The sequence below is a fragment of the Balaenoptera ricei genome, chromosome 11 (assembly GCF_028023285.1).
Source record: "Balaenoptera ricei isolate mBalRic1 chromosome 11, mBalRic1.hap2, whole genome shotgun sequence".
NCBI classification, from domain to species: Eukaryota; Metazoa; Chordata; class Mammalia; order Artiodactyla; family Balaenopteridae; genus Balaenoptera; species Balaenoptera ricei.
In genome coordinates, this window is record NC_082649.1 from 6,054,294 (window position 1) to 6,073,650 (window position 19,357).

The following is a 19,357-nucleotide window of genomic DNA, read 5'->3' on the forward strand; positions in this document are numbered from 1 at the left end:
GATTGGAAGACTTCTTTGAGGAATTCTTATGCATTCTCTCAAAAGAATCTTAAGAATATGCTTTCATTTCTTGATATTGACATTTTTAAGCACCCAAGAGGCCCTATAGAAAAGCTGTGTGACTATTTTTTAGAAAGTCTCTTTGGGAAATCAGATTCGATTCACTTTTTTTAACCACTGATGATAACATATCAAACTGAAAAGGCAGATCAGTTTTAGGGAAAAGTGATCCACCATCAGGTGTGGGTGTCCTTGGGTGAACTCCCCAACAATATTGCTTTTCATGCTTAGCCACTAATTAAAAAACCTCTTCTCTTGTTGGGACTGAACCATGGTTTACTTTCTGGCTGGACCTTTTTTTTTTTTTTTAACTTATATTCAAGCTCTTACACAAGCCAAAGCTTACTGTTTTTTAACAACTCTCTCCCCTCCCGCCCCCAGAAAAGGGATAACTTGAATCTAAAAGATTTGTTGCATAGTCACATGGCAGTTTCAGAAATTCTTTATGTAAAAACCTCGAACCGATGGATGGCTTAACTTTCCCAAGCTTCTGCAATGCCATCGTGGTCTCAAGTTCGTGTAAAGTTATTGGCTGTAAAGGAGCTTAATCTGCAGAGCTTTTCTCTGGTGATTATGGAGAACAGCACATGGGGGAGAAAGTGGGCCATTGGAGGTGGCAAATAACTTGATCTTTTTTTTTTTTTTCTACCCACAAGTCCTGGAAAAACTCTGCCATCAAGGATTAATTTGCTCATGAGATTTTACTGCGGTTGCCATTAAGAAAAAACTAACAGGAGCAGCAGGGCAGAAGCATTTCTGAGCTCTGGGGAAAAGAGTCAGGATTTGTGGTGGGACGCAGGGTGCTTGTTTTTCTCTCCTACAACGATTATGAGTTAAGCATCCGAGGTTGATAGTGTTCCTCTCACCCAGGACTTTGTATAGCCATCTGAAGGCTGACTCTGAAGCATGATAATCAGTAGTTTGTAGTTCCCCATACTTTGTCTTTATGCAGGGAAAAGATTTCATTTAAAGAAACCTTTTAGGGAGTTCCGTGGTGGCCTAATTGTTGGGATTCGGTGCTGTCACTGTCATGGCCCCGGTTGGGGAACTGAGATCCTGCAAGCCACGTGGCATGGCCAAAATATGAAAAAAAAAAAAGCTTTTAGACTCGATCCTTTCCCAGTTTTTAAAACAAGCCTTAGACAATATCACGTTATCCCGTTGGTGATGTGTTTCCGCATCTCTGTCCTCATACGTGGGTTCTACATGCAGGTTAAATGGAGACCCCGGCAGCTTCACAACCCAGAGGGTCCCTCCCCTCAGAGGCGTTCTGCCCTCACTTTCCTCCAGTAGAGGGAGGGCAGTGGACTTTAGTTAGAGCAATATTTTCTATGAAGTTTCACACTAAACCCCTCAACAAAAATTCCCCCTGGACATCAGGCAAAATATGAGGACCGTTCGAGCTTCAGACCCAGGCAGAACGCGCTGCCCACCCCCATCTCCGACCACGGAACACCCCTCCCCCAGCAAAGGTTAGCTCAGGGCTGCCCTGGGTCTTGGCAACTGCTTGGTGGGGAGAGAAGGAGGAAAGGGGGGCTGCGAGGGGACAACGGGGCCAGGACGGCAGAGGCGTTCTTAGTCACTGTTGCCTGCATTCCTCCAGCTTCCCTGGGAAGCCCTCTTCCTCTCATGCTGCAGATGAGGAAGCTGGAAGACAAGAGTTCAAATAACTTGCTGTCATGCAACTTGGTTAAATAGTTTCAAGTCGTTAAAGAGAATCTAAGCATTGTATTTAATCCTTGGGGAGAATGAAGGATTTTAACCTCAGCCTGGCCGCCTGGCCCGTGGTTCTTGCCACCACCCACTGATCCCTCTAATGAGGGTAACGGTAAGCCACTTAGGAATGAAAACGGGGGAACTTTCTAGAGGTGAGCCTGTGGCACTTAGCCAAGTAATGATAGCTGTCACTCTCTCTTGTTTAATCCTATAGTGGAGGACGACAAGGAGTTCTCCCCTCGCCAGCGACACCACAAAGAGTTCAAGTTCAACCTATCCCAGATTCCTGAGGGTGAGGCGGTGACGGCTGCAGAGTTCCGAATCTACAAGGACTGTGTTGTCGGGAGTTTTAAAAACCAAACTTTTCTTGTCGGCATTTACCAAGTCTTACAAGAGCAGCAGCACAGGTATGGAGGCTCGAGGAACCCCAAAGGGTGGGGCTGGCCCCCGTTTCTCACCCCGCCACCTTATAACCCCGACTCTGTCTCTGCAAGGTGGCTTGGAGTTCAAGGGCAGCACACGGGCGTGATGGGGGGTGTGTTCCCAATGGTAGCGTTGAGCCAGCAAGACGACTTTTTTGCTCTTAAGGTGAAAATTTCCCAAATAGTTTTCTTTTCCGAAGCAAGCCAGTGAATGGTATCTACTAAGCATCCTTTGTGTTCGGAAAACATATAACTCACTGGGACTGAAATGTTTCCCACTATGTTTTAGTCCCTACTTTGAGTGATGGGTGAGGGTGGCCAACATAAGTTCGCACGCGGAAATTATGCGGATGCTTAACTGCAAATGCTACTGATTCAAGCGAATAGAAGGCTGTGTGCTTGTGCATGTAATGTACACATATATGATATAATATGTCTGTGAGTGAGTGTGTGTGTATATGTGTGTCTCAAATGTATTTTTTATCATGTAGATGCAAGGGACCGGTAGACTTTTTTTTCCCATGTCTATATTATTCTTGTTTCCTGAAATGAAGCCACACTGTTTTACAGAAGAACTGTGTTCTTGGGGCTGCCTAGCAAATAAAGGAAAACTTCCATGGAGTGATTTTTAGAGCATCGGAGGGGCTAAGGGATGAAGTATTACAGCAGTTATTTCAGTCCTACAGCACACAGAAAACAAGCCCATGACCTTGAACTTTGCTTGTATTTAGGGCTCAGTTGAGTGGTTTGGCCAGAACAGAGAGTCCGATGCAGAGGTTAGCACTGCCCGTGGTTCTCAGCGGGCAGCAGGTAGGATCTCGGCACGTGATAGGTCTTTCTGGCAATTGTATGGTAAATACGAAGATAAAAGGGAAAGGAAGAGAATGCAGAGGAGGAGGGACATTTATGTCCTCTCTTTATGGACTCTATTAGCTTTGGTTTTATAAACCACCTCCAGATTCTTGCTTTTGGTCCTGGAAATCTATTAATTTCCCAAGAAGGTCCAAAAGTTTGGATTAAGAAGGTCCAAAGGAAGGAGTTGGGTCTCTCCTGAACTTACGGATCTGTGTGTGGGTCTGTCGCAAATACACACACTAAAATAATAACAAACATGAACGTGCCCCATACAAGGACCATTTTGAGAGCACTGCCAACATTTGGCCCTGATGCATACTCAAGTCTGTAACGAGGGAACTGGAGAAGGAGGGACATGTCAGGATGTGGGGACATGTCCTGGTGTTGGACAGACACACGGATGGCTGTATGTGAATTCTTAGCTGTGGCAGTTAAATTGTAAGTAAAACAGAGCCGTTGCAGGATCTTTATAACAGACCAAAATTTCAGAATGGAAGGCAGGTTTTCTGATGTCTGATTTTTGCTCCTAAATAAAAGTGTATTCATTGACTTAACTGTTAAGGGCCTCTTTTGAAAAGTAAATTATTTGTTGCTAGATTTTCATCTTTCAATATTTCAGAGACAATTGCTATTCAGTGATTCTTCGGAACTGCTTTAGCCATTGATTTTCAATCTGCCTAAGTATCGGTCCCATTGCCTTTCTCTGATGGAAATAACCTGCTGGTGCCTTTTTTGGCTCAGACATTTGTTTGGAAAACATAGTTTTCTGTGTTCTGCAGGAAAAGCTTTAGAGTGAAAACACTAGATTGGAGGTTTTGTGACTATGGACTTTTTTCAAAATTATTATTATTTTAAAAAAGAGAGAGAGCACGCGCTGGCAGACCATTTGTAAGGTTTATACTGAACTCCAGCCAAAAACGAACAGCTGCCTTGAGCTTCAGATCGTGGTGTCATGCTTCCTCCAGGCCAGCAGTGAGCTTGGAAAACAAAACTCCCAAATGGTCCCAACCTTCGCTGACTCCGTGTCAAAGCAGAATTGTAATTTCTCTGCGTTTTAGGATGGGAGCTTTTGGTGATTGGATGTGTTTAATTTTTGTGCATAGGAAAGGGGAAATCCTGGGAGAATTGGGAGAATTTCATGCTTTTAAAGAGTTCCAGGTTGGCCAGGAGAAGATTTTCTTATCGATGGGCCTGGAGCCCAGGCTGCCTGCGGTTTGCTCATGTCCTTCCAGAGGCCTCCAGATTGAACTGTGGGACCCCTTCTGGGGAAGGTTCGATCTCCCCATCTGTACCATCTTGGGGTGTCTTGGCTGAAAAGGACCCTCCAGGCCTGTGAAGAAACGTAGCTGTCTAATCTGTTTCAGTGAAATTTGTAGCATTTGATGGATCAGCTTAACACACGTGTGTGTTGCAAAAGAGTTGGCCTCCTTGGAAAAGAAAAAAAGAAAAAAGGCAGGTGTTTCAATGCTGAGTCATACCATCAGCTGAGGCAGAAGAAGTTCTGTGTTGGGCCTCCTGGTGTAAAGGGCGGCTAGGGAGCCCGACCCAGGGAGGGTCAGAAACGATTCTTGGAAGATAGGCCATTGCTGCGAACTCTGCAGAAACCTTATTTCTCTGACTGGTAAGAAATCACTGGACCAGGTAAGTTCAAAACAGTGATGAGTTGAAGAGATGGTGCTTTGAGGTAGGACAGGGTAACAATTGATACAGTATTCAAAACCTGAGAATAAGCCAAGAGATGGAATCTAAGTCCTGAAAAGATCTGGAGCAACTCGCAGAGTGGAGTGGGGTTGGCAACCCTACAGCATATGCGGTTCTATCAGAGGAGCACAGGGGGCCCTCTGTAGTTTATTTTTAAATTTTACTCTAGAGTATGGTGTGGGGTTGATATCTTAAGATGAGTTTGGTGTTACTATCTGATGTAAGAAATTGTTTTTATGATGACCTTGGTGGAAACTGGCATTTACACAGTGCTTAGAGTTTGGGAAAGACCTTCCCCTATGTTCCTTCCTTAGGATTTAGCCATGACCCCATCAGACAGCTGGGCAGGCAGGTAGGTTATCCTTAGAAGGATGAAACGTGGCACATATGGGTTTTGCCAAGTCCAAATTAGGCCTAAACTATGATCTGCTTTGATTCCCTCAAAGTCATCCCAGTGACATGGGGACAGTCCTGATATAAAGGTGAAGTGCCAGAAAGAGGTAAGCGGTCCCCTTATGGCATGCCTTGCATCTTCTTCTCCTTAGCTTGGATGCGAACATCTCAAGGACGCTTCTGTTTGGATGGCATAGGAGACAGCTCCGTTGGGGGTAAAAATGTGTCTGTTAGAATTCAGGCCCTGGTATTGATACTTTGGCTTTCAAGGGCTTGCAATGGAAAACCTCTGCAAACCTTCATTGATCTTTTGGTCAACCATGGATCTATTAGCAGTTCTTCTGGAGGAGGGGGTGTGGAGGAGAAAAAAGGCTAGAATAAATTTATATAAAAGTACTTGTCCTTATTCACAGTATTATATCTTTGTCCATTTACTTTACCATTTTCTCCCGAATCTCATACACACTTAACTGTCTTCATACTTGGAGGGTAAAGGCTGCTTTGATTAACTGTCAACCTTCCATTGTCATATGTAGTAGTGTGATGGTAGCATGTTGCTTTTCATAACATGTACTCATGATCTTTACTTTTATAGCACCTATAGATTAATAGTGCAGTTTGGGGGCCTTTAAGAATATCATTTGCATCTACGTTTCTATCTGGTGAAAGACATACTTTGACTCTTCTTATTCAATTTTGTATATGTGGAAGTCAAAGTCTAACAGCATCTCTTGAAAGCCAGCCAGAAATTTTTTCAGTGTCTGAAAGATGGTTCTGTTTGGTACATGAACTGGCCACACGTGCCTCTGATAGTTTTGACATCCCATATTCTACTATATAGAGTATATAGGGTTTGGCAGTTGTATTGCCTGGCAGTGATAATCTATCTTCTGTGTATATGATAACTTTTCTTTTTTGTGTTCTATCATGGTGCAGTCCGTTGGAAGACATTTAAAGTGAGAATTAATTACCAAATTCAAAATTCAGTTCCTCCTGGTATAAGCAATATCACGACTCTGTTTGCAGACAGGCAAAGTAGGGTTTTGTTTTTTTTTTTCAGTTTGGTCCATATGTTTCATCCTAACTTCAGAATCCTTAGGATTGGAAGATGTGCATCTTTGAATCAAGGGAACAGGGCAATGCTGTGTTAAAAGTTGGTTTTTAAAACCAAGAAAGATTTCCTTAGGCCACCCAGAGGCCATGCTGGTGGAGTCCCCAGAAACAATGCCAGACTGAATTATTGTTTAAAGTTGTGACCAAGTTCACCATTTCTGACCTACTTTTTAAGATAGAATATAATTGTCCCAGGAGAGAAAATAACTGTCAAAAGGCAAAAAAAACAGTTTTCCAAAATTTTTAAATGATTCGCTACTGTGAACCATTCACAGAGATAGGGGATGTAGGAATAAGTCAAGGAAGGGGGATGGACATGAGTCCAGGTTGGGACATGTCTGAGTCATGGTTGGATGCCCAAGAGGCAGTGGGATATGGGAGTGTTTAGATCAGCAGAATGAGCTAAACTCTACAGGAATGGATATTTGAGATCACAGGTGAACTACAGATGTAGATTAGATAGCTGTGTAAGAATAGAAAAACCTACCTGACCCTGGACCATTTATTAAAAATACTATCTTTTTTCTAGGCACATCAATGGCATTTTTGTCATGTATCAGGTGACCACATGTGTTTGGGTCTGTTTCTGAGATCTTTATTCTGTTCTATTGATTGATTTTTCTCTTCTTGTATCAATAAAAACTCTTGATTCTTTTAGTTTTGTAAGAAGTCTTAATATCTGGTGTGTTAAGTTCTCCAAATTTGTTCTTTAAGATTTTCTTGGCTATTGATGGCCCTTTGCATTCTCATATATATTGTAAAATCAGCATTTCAATTTCCACAAAAGAAACTTGCTGGGCTTCTGTTTGGAATTTCATGAAATTTAGAGCTTGATTTGGGAAGAATTGACTCTCCCTAATATTGAGTGTTCCAGTCCAAGAGTATGTTTATTTAGGCTTTCTTTAATTACTCTCAATAACACTTTACAGTTTAGGGGGTCTTGAATGTTTTTATTAGAATTATTCCGGGAATTGAAGTTTTTATCCTATTGTAAATGGTGTTATTAGCTTTTAAAAATTTCAGTGTCTAATTCTTTTTTGCCCACATATAGAAATACAATTGATTTTTATATATTGGCCTTATATCCAGCAACCTTGCAAATTTACATATTAATTCTAATAATTTTTCTCTGCAGAATTTTAGAATTTCCATGAATATAATCATGTCATCTATAAATATTTTTATTTTTTCCTCTGTAATTATATTTTTACTTCTCTCTTTCTTGTTTTATTGTGCTCACTAGATATCCAGTGCAATGTTGAATTCCATTCAGATTGCTGTTAGATTTCTAATTTCAGATTGGAAATCTCTGTCAGATTTCTAATCTAAGGGGGGGAATGTTTAATACTGCACCATTAAGGATAATGTTTGCTATAGATGTTTTTGTAGATACTCTTTATTTTATTAAGGAAATTGTCCTCTATTCTTAGTTTGCTATGAGTTTTTTAAAATTAGAAATTGATGTGGATTTTATCTTTTTTCTGAATTTTTTGGGATGATTATAGTTGGTCCTTCATATCCATGGGTTCTGCATCTGTGGAGTCAACCAACCATGGATCAAAATATTTGAAAAGAAATTCCAGAAAGTTCCAAAGAGCAAAACTTGAATTTGCTGTGTGCTGGCAACTGTTTATTGATACATAGCATTTACATTGTGTTAGGTATTATAAGTAATCTAGAGATGATTTAAAATATACAGGAGGATATGGGTAAGTTATATGCAAATACTATACATGATTTTATATAAGGGACTTGAGCATATGGGGATTTTGGTATCCAGGTATTTTTGGTATCCAGGTTTGGGTCCTGGAACCAGTCCCCCAAGGATACTGAGGGATGTCTATATATGATTTTTCTCCTTTATAGTGTTAATGTGATATACTACATTAAATGATTTTCAAGTGTAAAACCAACTTCACATTCCTGGAACAAGCCCAACTTGTGATTTATTATCCTTTTAATATAAGGCTAGATTCTAAGATCATGTCTGAAAACTTTATTATCTGGATCACCTGTGGGTCTATTTCTATTATCTGTTTGTTCCCTTGATTTTTCCTCATTTGGTTTTATTTCCTGGCATGCCTGATAATTTTTTAAAATTAAATTCTGGGCATTATTTATGAAATCAGTTCTAGATACTGGTATCTCCTTCCAGACTGGGTTTCATTTTCTTCTGGAAGGCAGAAAAAATACAGACAGGCAGATCGCCTTGTTCTTTTGTCTTAACTGAGGCTGGGTTTCCGGATGTGTTAAGGGTTCTCTGTTTCTGGTTTTCCTTTTCTCCTACAGTTTTAGCTCTTTAGGGGTCTCAGCTGAAGGTCTAGGTTGTTTACCAGAAGTTCCCTTCCTTGGTGGCCTCTGAACTCTAATTTTTTAACTCCCCAGTATTAAGAGACTGCCAAAAACTCAGCTTTGCTTTTTATCCTCTAAGCAGTTTCTTTCTGCTTGTTTTCTCAGCTTCCTCTTGCATGCAAACACAGTCTAATATTTGGCAAGCATCTCAAATGGAAATATTGGAGTTCATGGACGCCAGGACTTGAAGAGCCAAGGTCCTAGAGGAAGTGAACCCAAACTTCTATGAGATCACTTTTATGAGCTCACTTCTCTACAGCCTCTTTCCTCTGGGACCTTAGCCCTTCAAGTCATAACTTCCTGAAGCTCCAGTTTGCGTCCCCAGCCAGCGATATTGCTCCAAGCTCCTGGCTGCTTCTCCTTTCTGTTTGACATCCTTGCGTCATGCTAGGAATTAACAAATACCCTGAGATGAAAAATCAACAGCAAATACAGGGTTCACCTCAATGCATTTCTCTTGACTCATCAACCATTGCCTTTCTCGGCTGCTCTAAGATGGCTTCAAAAGGTTTGTGTTTTTAGTCTTAGCAGGAGTGTTAGTTTGATACATCGTAGCCAGAAGCATCTATCTCTGAAGTATCATATTTTTATTATTTTTATTTGGAAATCTTTATAATGAATCCCCACAAATGTTGATGTTTGAGTTATTAACCAAACAGTATAGTTCTGGAAACCAGATCTGAACGCAGTAGTTGAGCCAGGATCTAGGCGAGTTGTTTTCTTAGAAAAGCATTTATCATAGACTGATTCTCATAAACTGATTGCTGTATGAATTCTGTCGGATGTTTGGTGTTGCCTCCCAAAGTGAAGTAATGTGAACTCTTATCTCCACCGACATGAAAGTGAGATACCTGGGACCGTTTTCTTTTATGAAGAGAAGGGCAAACTTGAGAAAGCCAGGAATAGGAGAACCCTATTGTCGTTTGGGTGGAGGAAAATCAAAGCCTTTTTATCGCTGTGCCCAGCCACACCTGTTTCTCTTTCTGTATCTGGCTTTCATAGGTCCCATCCCCAGGGACTCCTGCAATCTTACTGCTGGCTTGATAATCTCTGACGCACTCAGCGTGGGTCCCGGGCAAGCACTGAGCTTTTCAGTATTTGTTCCTTTGCCCCTGAAAAGGGGATAATGTAACTGACCCAGAACTGCTGTTATGTAACCCATTCGTTTCATCTTCTTAGTCAAGAACATATTCCTTAGACTTAGAATCATCTCCCTGAAGTTAAAGAAAAAAAAAAAAAGATTCAAGAAGCTACCAAACCTTCTTCCTCCGCCTGTCTACATTCTGTTCTTTGCAAGGACACAGGGGAGCTGAGAAGGTTAGAGAGGACTTAACATTATCACACAGAATTGGATACACTCAGAAGAATGCTAAGTTTGGGGAGGGGGTGTCAGGACATGGGGAGCCGGAGGAGCTATTGTTTGGAACTGTTTATCCACTTGGTAAATGTGGCAGAGAAAAGAAAATAGGCCTGAGCTTCCCTGGTGGCGCAGTGGTTAAGAATCCACCTGCCAATGCAGGGGACATGGGTTCGAGTCCTGGTCCAGGAAGATCCCACATGCCGCGGAGCAACTAAGCCCGTGCGCCACAACTACTGAGCCTGCACTCTAGAGCCCACGAGCCACAACTACTGAAGCCCGTGCACCTAGAGCCGGAGCTCCGTAACAAGAGAAGCCACTGCAATGAGAAGCCCGCGCACTGCAACGAAGAGTAGCCCCCGCTCGCCACAACTAGAGAAAGCCCTCATGCAGCAACGAAGACCCAACGCAGCCAAAAATAAAATAAATAAATTATTTATAAAATAAATAAATTTATTTAAAAAAAGAAAGAACATAGGTCTTTGTTTCTGGAACTGTGCCTTCTGGATTATTCATTCCCAGAAACAGGTTGCTTTGGTTGCCAGCATCTCCCCCGGGACGTCCAGCTTTGTGGGAGTTGGGCCATGGTTGTGATCAAGATTTTTGTTTTGCTATTTCTTTTAAGATCAGAAATTAACAGTATTTTTACCGTTTTAATTCCCCATATTGGGCAAGGACGTGGATGTGGGGTTGGTGATAAGAACGAAAACATATAAGATTTGCCCATGACATGTTTAAAAGGTGGCAGACCCTTCATTCAATCTGTGTTCGATCGCTAGGGCGTGTTGGAGTATTTGCCCCGGTGTCTGGGAACGTTACTGTGTCTGCGTGGCCAAAGAGGACAGGTTAGGTGGCCATGAACTTGTACAAAGTAATCTTCCGCCTTCCCCCTCTCTCCCTGTCTTGGACACATACGAGCAAACCTTCTAATAATACTGCTGCTTCGGACTTGATCTAACCTGTGGTTCTGATTATTAGTCTAACTCTAACTCCCTGAGGGTAAGGCCAATCCCTAAGACAATCAAACACTTACTTGTGAAGCCTACATGACTTTGCATGATTTTAAGGAGAGGAGCAAGGTATTTTGAGAGCAGACAGCTTTGAACCTTAGGTCTAAAAAGCGGGCCAAGGTCATTCTCCTCATACTGGAGAGGGAGAGTGCTGGAGGACAGCGCCTCTGAGTGTGGTCCCCAGACCAGCGGCACCAGCATCACCCGGGAATCTGTTACAAGTGCAAGTTTGCAAGGCCCCGCCTCAGAATCTCTAGCAGTCTGTGTGTTAACAAGGCCCCCAGGGGATTCTGATGCAGGCTGGCCTTGAGAACCTCTGCTATGATGCTTAAGAGCCAAGCTGCCTGTGTTCAGATCCAGCTGAGTGAGTGTGAGCAAGTTGCTTAACCCACACGTGCCTCAGTTTCCTGCTCTGTAAACCTGTGCTGGTATGAATAGTATTTTGTTTGCCTCTTCGGGTGGTCGTGAGGAGCTGACATATGTAGGAGCTGTCCCGTGGTAAACACTGTGTAAGGGCAGAGCCGTGTTAATATCCTGACAGCAAAGTGATTTGTACTGGTTTATTGAAGACGAAATATCCCTTACAGAGCGTAAGTGCCTTTGGTATATGAGCTTTTCTCTTTATTCTCATCCTAGAGGTGCAAATTGGGTAAATTCAAGTGCCATAAAATCAGTGAGAGCTTGGCTGATTATATAATAATAATGTTCATTCACCCTTGTTACTCAAATCTGTGTGTGTGTGTGTGTGTGTGTGTGTGTGTGTGTAGCAGTTTACTCTGATTTGTAATGCTTTGTTTTCAAATATCCCATTTCTTTCTATCTTTTTAGTTGGTAAAAGTTTAGACGTAATCCTCTATATACAATACATTACATAAGAAAAAAGAAAATCCTTGCCTTACTGTCTAATTTTCATTGATTTTTGACTTTCATTCTATTTGAAAATTGTACTTCTCGCCTAAAGAAGACCTTGATGCCACTGGAGGGGGGTTTAGAAGGGAACCCCTGCTGTTTGCGTAGCAAAATCAGGAGCGTCTTGTTTGAGGCAACAGTTTGACAGAGTGCGTAGACTGAGAAGGTCATGTGTCATTGAAGAAAAGTAAATAGATGTGGGTCAGACCAGACCCATTTTAGTGACTTGCCGTAAATAGTGTCTCTTAAATACCTGAGTTACTGGAAGCAGTGAGCCGGTGAAGTCCCTCCTCAAAGCTGTCACTTTTTGAAAGTTCCTCACCCTTTCTGAGTGTGTGTCAGTGGTGTTTGCAGTCTAGACAGAGGGCGTTGTGCTTGGGACGAGGAGGAGGGTGAGACCGGGGTGGCCACTGGAGTCCCAGCGGCAGGCGTTAGGCATCTCGACCTTTGCTTCCTGCATGACCTTTCACCCCCTCCTACACTGACCCTGACGTGAGCAGTCACTCATGATTCCTCATCCTGTGCCAGCCCTGAGCATCTGAATGTGTTTTCCGTATCCAGCCGCCATTGGCATTGATGTGCAGTGGATTTTAAACTCTGACTTTATTCTAAGCCTTTGTTTGGGTAATTACTACCTCTGCCCTGTACTTTAGAAAAAAATTTTTGATTGAACTAGAGTTGATTTACTATATTTTGTTAGTTTCAGGTGTACGGCAAAGTGGTTCAGTTCTGTGTGTGTACATACACACACACACACACACACACACATACTTTTTTCAAATTCTTTTCCATGACAGGTTATTACAAGATGGTGAATATAGTTCCCTGTGCTATACAGTAGGTCCTTGTTGTTTATCTATTTTATATCCAGTTGTATGTATCTGTTAATCCTCAATTCCCAATTTATCCCTCCCCCCTTTCCCCTTTAGTAACTATGATTGTTCTCTATGTCTGTGAGTCTCTTATTTGTAAATAAGTTCATTTCTATCATTTTTTAGGATTCAACAAATAAGTGATATCATGTGATATTTGTCTGCCTATACTTTTCTTGACTCTGCTTTTGAAGCCTGAGCTCTGGTTTCAAGCTGTGGTTACCCCACTTAACACCTGTGTGGCCTTCACACACTTACCCTCTCCAGGCTGCATGCCCTCAGCTCTAGAAGAGACACGTAATAGGACCTGACTTCCCCGGGCTTCCCGAGGAGCGGCGGGAGATCTTCTCGAGGCCCCGCTTGGTGAAAGCACACGGGAAATATTTGCTGTTCCTCCTGCCACTGAGCCCAGCTATTTCAAGCCCATGCTCTCCATCACTTCCCTTCTAAGGGACCTGAGCATCCTAGGTTTAAGTGGCTGAATTTGATTCGCCCTCAGTGCCCTGAGCCCTGGAGCTCTTCCCGTCTCCAGGCTCAGCTGCGACCCCGCGTGTGTGGATCCACGGGTCTCCTAAGCCGTGAGGACCGGCGTTGTCCTCGCTGGACAGTCAGCGAGGGGTGGCCCAGAAGCACCACCAATGCCTGGGGACCCCAGTGTGACTCCGGAGCAGAGTCAGGGTAGCAACTCGGGCTCCCGTGTCCACCAAAGCCCACTCACCCTGTGGACTTCATTTCTTCCCCGTCATGGTTATGCATTCTTCCTCTTCCCTCTTTAAGCCACGCCCTTCTCCTCTTCTCCTTTTTCTCTGCCTCTCTCTCCCATTTTTGGATGACGGCCTCCTGTCCCACCCCCCACTTTCTCTGCTAACAGACTCCCCCATTCCTCCATCATAAATTATTTTTAACTACAGAAGCTCCTTCTAGCTCCTTCTACCGGCTGTGCCACGCTCCTGTCTTGGGCTGTATGTCTCTGCATCCTTGTTACAAGTCCTGAAAACATGTGCCAGTTGCCCCATCGAAGCTCTTAGTGACCAGTGGCCCTCGGCTCTAACCCCACACGGACCCCCTTCACCTCAGGGGCAGCCTCACGCCCTGACATTCTCACCGCGTCTTCATTCTAGAAGCCGCCCCTCTGACAAGAACATGTCTTGTGCATCCTTTGGGACCAGGGTGACTTTTCCCACATTGCCGTTCATGGTGTCTGTGTTATTTCTGGATGAAGGTCTTCTCCAGCCTTCCAGAACAGCATTGATGTCTTTTTACATCTTCACTTCAAAGCTTTGGACTTGCCATCCCCTCTTGCTGTTTTCCACGAACACCCCCTGTCTGCCTGCCCACAGTCACCTCAGTGATGGGGGCGGGCTAATTTCTCAGCAGGGGGTGTGACACATGTGGGGAGGGGGGGCGCTTTATAGATGGCAGGCGGGGATGTGCCCCCTGCAGACTCTGTCCAGCAGCTGAGTAAACGACGTGTAGCCACACGTACTGCTTGGAACTTGGAAAAGATGACAATAGCATTGCCTTCTAACTCTGAGCCATGTAAACAGGAAAAATTGTTTCCCCTCTGAAAAGTCTAACATTTTTAACTCAGATGTTTCACTGGCCTCCCAGACATTTGATGGGCTAGAGATACATTGTATTCATTTGTCACAGGTTGTCTTTCATAATAATCTCAAAAGGCAGAAAGTCGTTGTGGAAAACTCTGAATCCACTTACTTTCTTTTCACCAGATTGTTCTTGCACTTACTGGTCATGTGTCCATAAACTCACACCTGAGTCTCAGTTTCCCCAGCTGTAAAATGGGGATAATGATATTCTACCTAGTTTTCAGGATGGTTGAAGCAAAGTAGATGCAAGCGCTTTATGACTGATTTAAATGTATACTGTTAGGACTTCCCTGGTGGCGCAGTGGTTAAGAATCCGCCTGCCAATGCAGGGGACACGGGTTCGAGCCCTGGTCCTGGAAGATCCCACATGCCGCGGAGCAACTAAGCACGTGCACCACAACTACTGAGCCTGCGCTCTAGAGCCCACGTGCCACAACTGCTGAGCCTGTGAGCCACAACTACTGAAGTCCGCACGCCTAGAGCCCGTGTTCAGCAAGAGAAGCCACCGCAACGAGAAGGCTGCACTCCACAACGAAGAGTAGTCCCTGCTCGCCGCCAACTAGAGAAAGCCCACACGTAGCAACGAAGATCCAATGCAGCCAAAAATAAATACATAAATAAATAAATTTATAAAATAAATAAATAAATGTACGCTGTTAGTATTGTGATGGTCATCTTAAATTTAGTACTGAATTCTAGTAATTTTTCTGTCCTGTAAGCTCTTGCAGCAAAATATTTCCAGCACCAGGGGATTTGACTCTTTCCATGGCTAAAACCTCTCCCTTCCCTGTCATGGGAATTCCAGGCCATTTCGTGCCAGTGTCCCTGGGACGTCAGCTCATACTGTGTCCTTGTGACACACCACGGTGACCTTCACCAAGCATCCTTCACACTGCCTTGTCATGGCATGTGGGTCCCTCACCCCGTCTTCCCACACTAGAGTTATATCAGTTGGAAACTGTTAAAAAAAAAAAAAAAGTAAAAGTAGTCCCTGTGGAGCCCAGTGGAAAGAACGGGCTCGGTGAGTTTGCCTCAAAGGGCCCCAGCGTGGCTCACAGCGGGGCCGGGACAGACTTAAAACTCACCGTCCACATGGGAACGACGCGGCTCTCACCGTAGGCCATGCGGAGGCCTTAATTAAAAGAAAAGAACTGATGATTACTTAGAAATAGGATGTGAATCCTGGCTTCTCCTTTCACAGGAACTAACATGTGAGGATTGTCGGGTTCTGAGCTTTTAAAAAAATGAACAAAGTACAACTTAGTAAATGCTCACCTTTATTGATCCTGATTTTAATATTTTCTTAACCCTTTTCCTCACTGCCCCCTCCCCTGCCTCTCTTTTTAGAGTTCATTAGCTGCAAAGCATGCAACAATAGGACTGTTTATTTATTTTGAATTTACCTTAATTCTAAAAAAGATGTGGCCTGAGCATCTGTAGTGAGGCTTTTGGTGACACCGAGGGGCCCCCCATGTCAGCAGGCAGCTGCTGTCCGTGTGGCACCCCAGCAGACTGTGTCGCGGGTGTGTCCTGTGTGATGTCACACCAGCCGGGGCCACGGCGGGTCGCTGTCCCTGATCCGACGGTGGCATCTGTCGCCTGACACCGGGCAGGACGGAGTGGGGATGAGCTGGGGGCCCTGCGCCCTTCATCCTGCCACCTTTTCCCTCTTTCAGAGACTCTGACCTGTTTCTGTTGGACACCCGCGCCGTGTGGGCCTCGGAAGAAGGCTGGCTGGAATTTGACATCACAGCCACCAGCAACCTGTGGGTCCTGACCCCGCAGCACAACATGGGGCTGCAGCTGAGTGTGGTCACGCGGGACGGTGAGTTGGCCGAGCTCGGGCCGAGGGTCGTCGGCCTTCGCTTCCTTCGTGGCAGGCGTGGCAGAGCCGTGGTTTCCGGGGGGGCCCCCGTGCTCCAGGATGGCTTGGCTTCCTGCCCCTCAGAGCCACTGTGCACGAGCAAGGCCTTCCCCCCAGGCCCCCTGGCAGGGACCTGGAGACGGTGAGATGGTCCGGGGTCCGAGAGTGCCCACGGAGGGCAGCGCCCAGGCAGAGGCTGGGGCGCGCTGAGAGGGAGAGGAAGGCGGGAGCGGGTCCGAGTGCCGACACTGAGTGGGTCAGTGGGCGCCCCCCCCGCGCCGCCGGGTCCCCGCGCCAGGCGCCTGCTGCCTGTGACGCTGCCTCGCCGGGCGGAGGCACGTGATCACGAGGCGGGATGAACGGGGGGCAGGGACGAGAGCGGCGGCGCGGGGGGAGCCGGGGGTCCCGCCACCCTCCTGCTTTGGTTTGCCTTCCAGGGCTCGACATCAACCCCCGAGCCGCCGGCCTGGTGGGCAGGGACGGCCCCTACGACAAGCAGCCCTTCATGGTGGCCTTCTTCAAGGCCAGCGAGGTCCGCGTGCGCAGCGCCCGCTCGGCCGCCGGCCGCCGGCGACAGCAGGGCCGCAGCCGCTCCGCCCCGGCCCAGGACGTGTCGCGGGCCTCCAGCGCCTCAGGTGGGTTGGGCGACCCTGTCTTTGCGGGACCCTGTGGGCTCTGGGGCGTCCGTGAGGACACAGGACCCGCCAAGGGTTTCAGACGCCGCGCGGCTTCTGCGGACCCGCGCGGAGGCCGCAGGTCCTGGTCAGCCCCTGATGACCTAGACGGTCCCTAGGCCGTCAGAGGGGCGCGCTCGTTACCCCGAGGTTGTCTCAGGCTGCAGACAGCCTCAGAGTCTGTTTTTGCAGAAGAGCGTCTTTTTGTTTGGTCAGGTCTCTCCACCTCTTTCCACGCCCGTGACGATCCTTAGAGCGCCTAGCTTTTCTCCTAGTTGCGCTACGCCGGGGAAACGGTGATGTACAAACTTGGTACTTTCGTGCAAGGCGGGCTGGCGTTTGTCGGTGCTCTCGGCTGGCAGTGATATGGCCAGTCAGCTCCAACAGCCCTCTCTGATGGATTTCACTGGTGCATTTGACTGGCAAGTTCAGGGTTCTACCTTTAGACGTGGTTAGATCCGTGGGCTCAGATGATATTAGGAATCTCTCTTTTTCTAGCTTCGTCTGTTGGTGGCATCCTCAGAAAGCCTGTCCTGAGGTGGTGGTCAGGAAGGCAACCTCGGCTTCAGAAAGAGAGCATCTCTCTCGTGGTAGCTTCAGACAGCCAGGCTGGGCCCAGGTGCTCACCCCCTGGAGGTACGGGATGGAGTCAGCCCCCTCCTGCCCTGAACAGGCAGGGTCAAAGGGCAGGAGAGAGGAAACAGCTGTGTCAAGTCAGAGGTCTTTCCGAAATGCTCCCTCCCACGCCGTGCCTTCTGGGGAAGAGGCACGGAAGTCCGCTCGTCAGAACGCGGGGTGGGGGGCGGGTGGCAGGCGTTCCCTCCTGACACCCAGCTCACAGAGCTAGTCAGTATTGAATTCAAACCAAGGTGCATCTTACTCTAAAGTTGGTGCTTTCAAGTTCTGGGTTTCCTTTCCCTTTAAATAGCCCAGAAATCAAGCACGAAGTTGAAGATTTGCTGTAGGATTTGCAATTGGAGACCTTGCTTCCCTCATTACTACTCTGTGACTTTGGACAAACCTAATCCACTTCAGCGTCAGTTTACCCAGCTGTTAAGTGGGGATGATTGATCCTCGGTGGCTTTGCTGGAATTAAATGAGAAGCATTGCTCTGGCTCAGAGGCGCCTCCAAGCATGGGAAGGTCTCAGGGTGTATGTTAGGCTCCTCTGAAGGGCTGTGAAATACTTCTGGAAGATGCATTAATTCTTCCAGGTGACTGTTGTCATCTTGTCATCTTCCATGGCCGGCAAGAGTTCTTGGAACTTTCCGAAGCACCCCGTTTTCCTTTGGGAAACAGTGTCTTCATTTTGGGCTCTGACTCCGCGGTTTCTGTTACCAGTAACCTGGCTGTGGAACTTGTACCACCCGGTGTGATGTGACATTTTGCCGCTTTTCCTCCTGGTGTTTCTTGGAAGCTTCGCCCAGCATGGGTGTTCCTGTGTTTACCGCTAGAAACAGTCAGGGTTGGGGTTTAAAGAAGAAGAAGAAATGATTGCTTGCCTTTATTCGCTTGGCGGGAAGCCTGCGGAACAGTAATCATCGCAGTGCTGTCCTCGGGGCCCGGCGGTGCAGCCGGCCAGGGGCATCCATTCATTAACTGTGGCCAGTTTGGTACTGGGACCTCAGGCCTGAAGGCGGCTCTTGAGGTGCTGATTGCTTTTTAAAATGAAAATCTCACTTGATTTACTCCACATCCCCTCCCCCACCAGTACACACACAAATTTCTTTTTTAATAGAGAAAACATGTCATCTCTGATTTGGGTTTTCGTGGTATCACTGAATTCTTCTCTTCCAAGTCCCTTTCAGCATTTTGTTTTCAGTTTGATGAGTTTAAATTAAATATGAATAGTAAAGCGTGGTCTAACTTGTAAGAAGAGGCAAGTATATCTGCTTTTTCTTGGTCTTCCCACCCCCCAGCCCCGTACTTTCAAACATGCTTTGTTCCTTTCAGCAGCACTGAGGCAAAGAGTTCATAACAAATGGGCCTGGCCTCACCTGTTTAAAGGCCCAGACCCCCCAAGAAAGTATTACTACGGAGGGTCCTCCTTCCCTCCCACTATCTTCAAAGACTCTCAAGCTGGTCCAAGAAGTGGCCCAGGTTAGGCTCACTGAAGTGCTTTATCGGTTTGGCCCTTTCCTCCTTCCTTAGTCTTGCCATTAATGGGAATGGAGGTGCAGAGGGGATAGCTCTTGGAGAAGGTATTTCCAGTAAGATGGCCTGCTCTCCAGGGGAATGGGCCATCGGTTTGCGCTTTCTTTCTGGGCTACGGTGGGGCCAGACGTTGCTGCATCTTCGTGAACCAGGTAGATGCTAACGAGACAAAAAGCTGTGGTCTCGGGTGTGACTCCAGGCGGGACTTGCCCCTTGTAAATCTTCCGGGAGGTTGAAGGAAGAGATGGCTTGGCCTCTGCTGACCCCCGTCTTGCACAGTGTGCTGCTCCCAGGGAATT

At 46.0% G+C, this 19,357-nt stretch overlaps 1 protein-coding gene across 1 annotated transcript in view; it reads left to right on the forward strand.

Moving 5' to 3' along the window:
- BMP6 (bone morphogenetic protein 6) overlaps positions 1-19,357 on the forward strand; it is a 146,346-nt gene that overhangs the window by 119,369 nt on the left and 7,620 nt on the right. Inside the window, exons 2-4 of the mRNA XM_059937880.1 lie at positions 1,991-2,183; positions 16,044-16,192; positions 16,669-16,866. Of these exons, the coding sequence (XP_059793863.1) occupies positions 1,991-2,183; positions 16,044-16,192; positions 16,669-16,866 (540 nt within the window). The remainder of the gene's footprint in view (positions 1-1,990; positions 2,184-16,043; positions 16,193-16,668; positions 16,867-19,357) is intronic.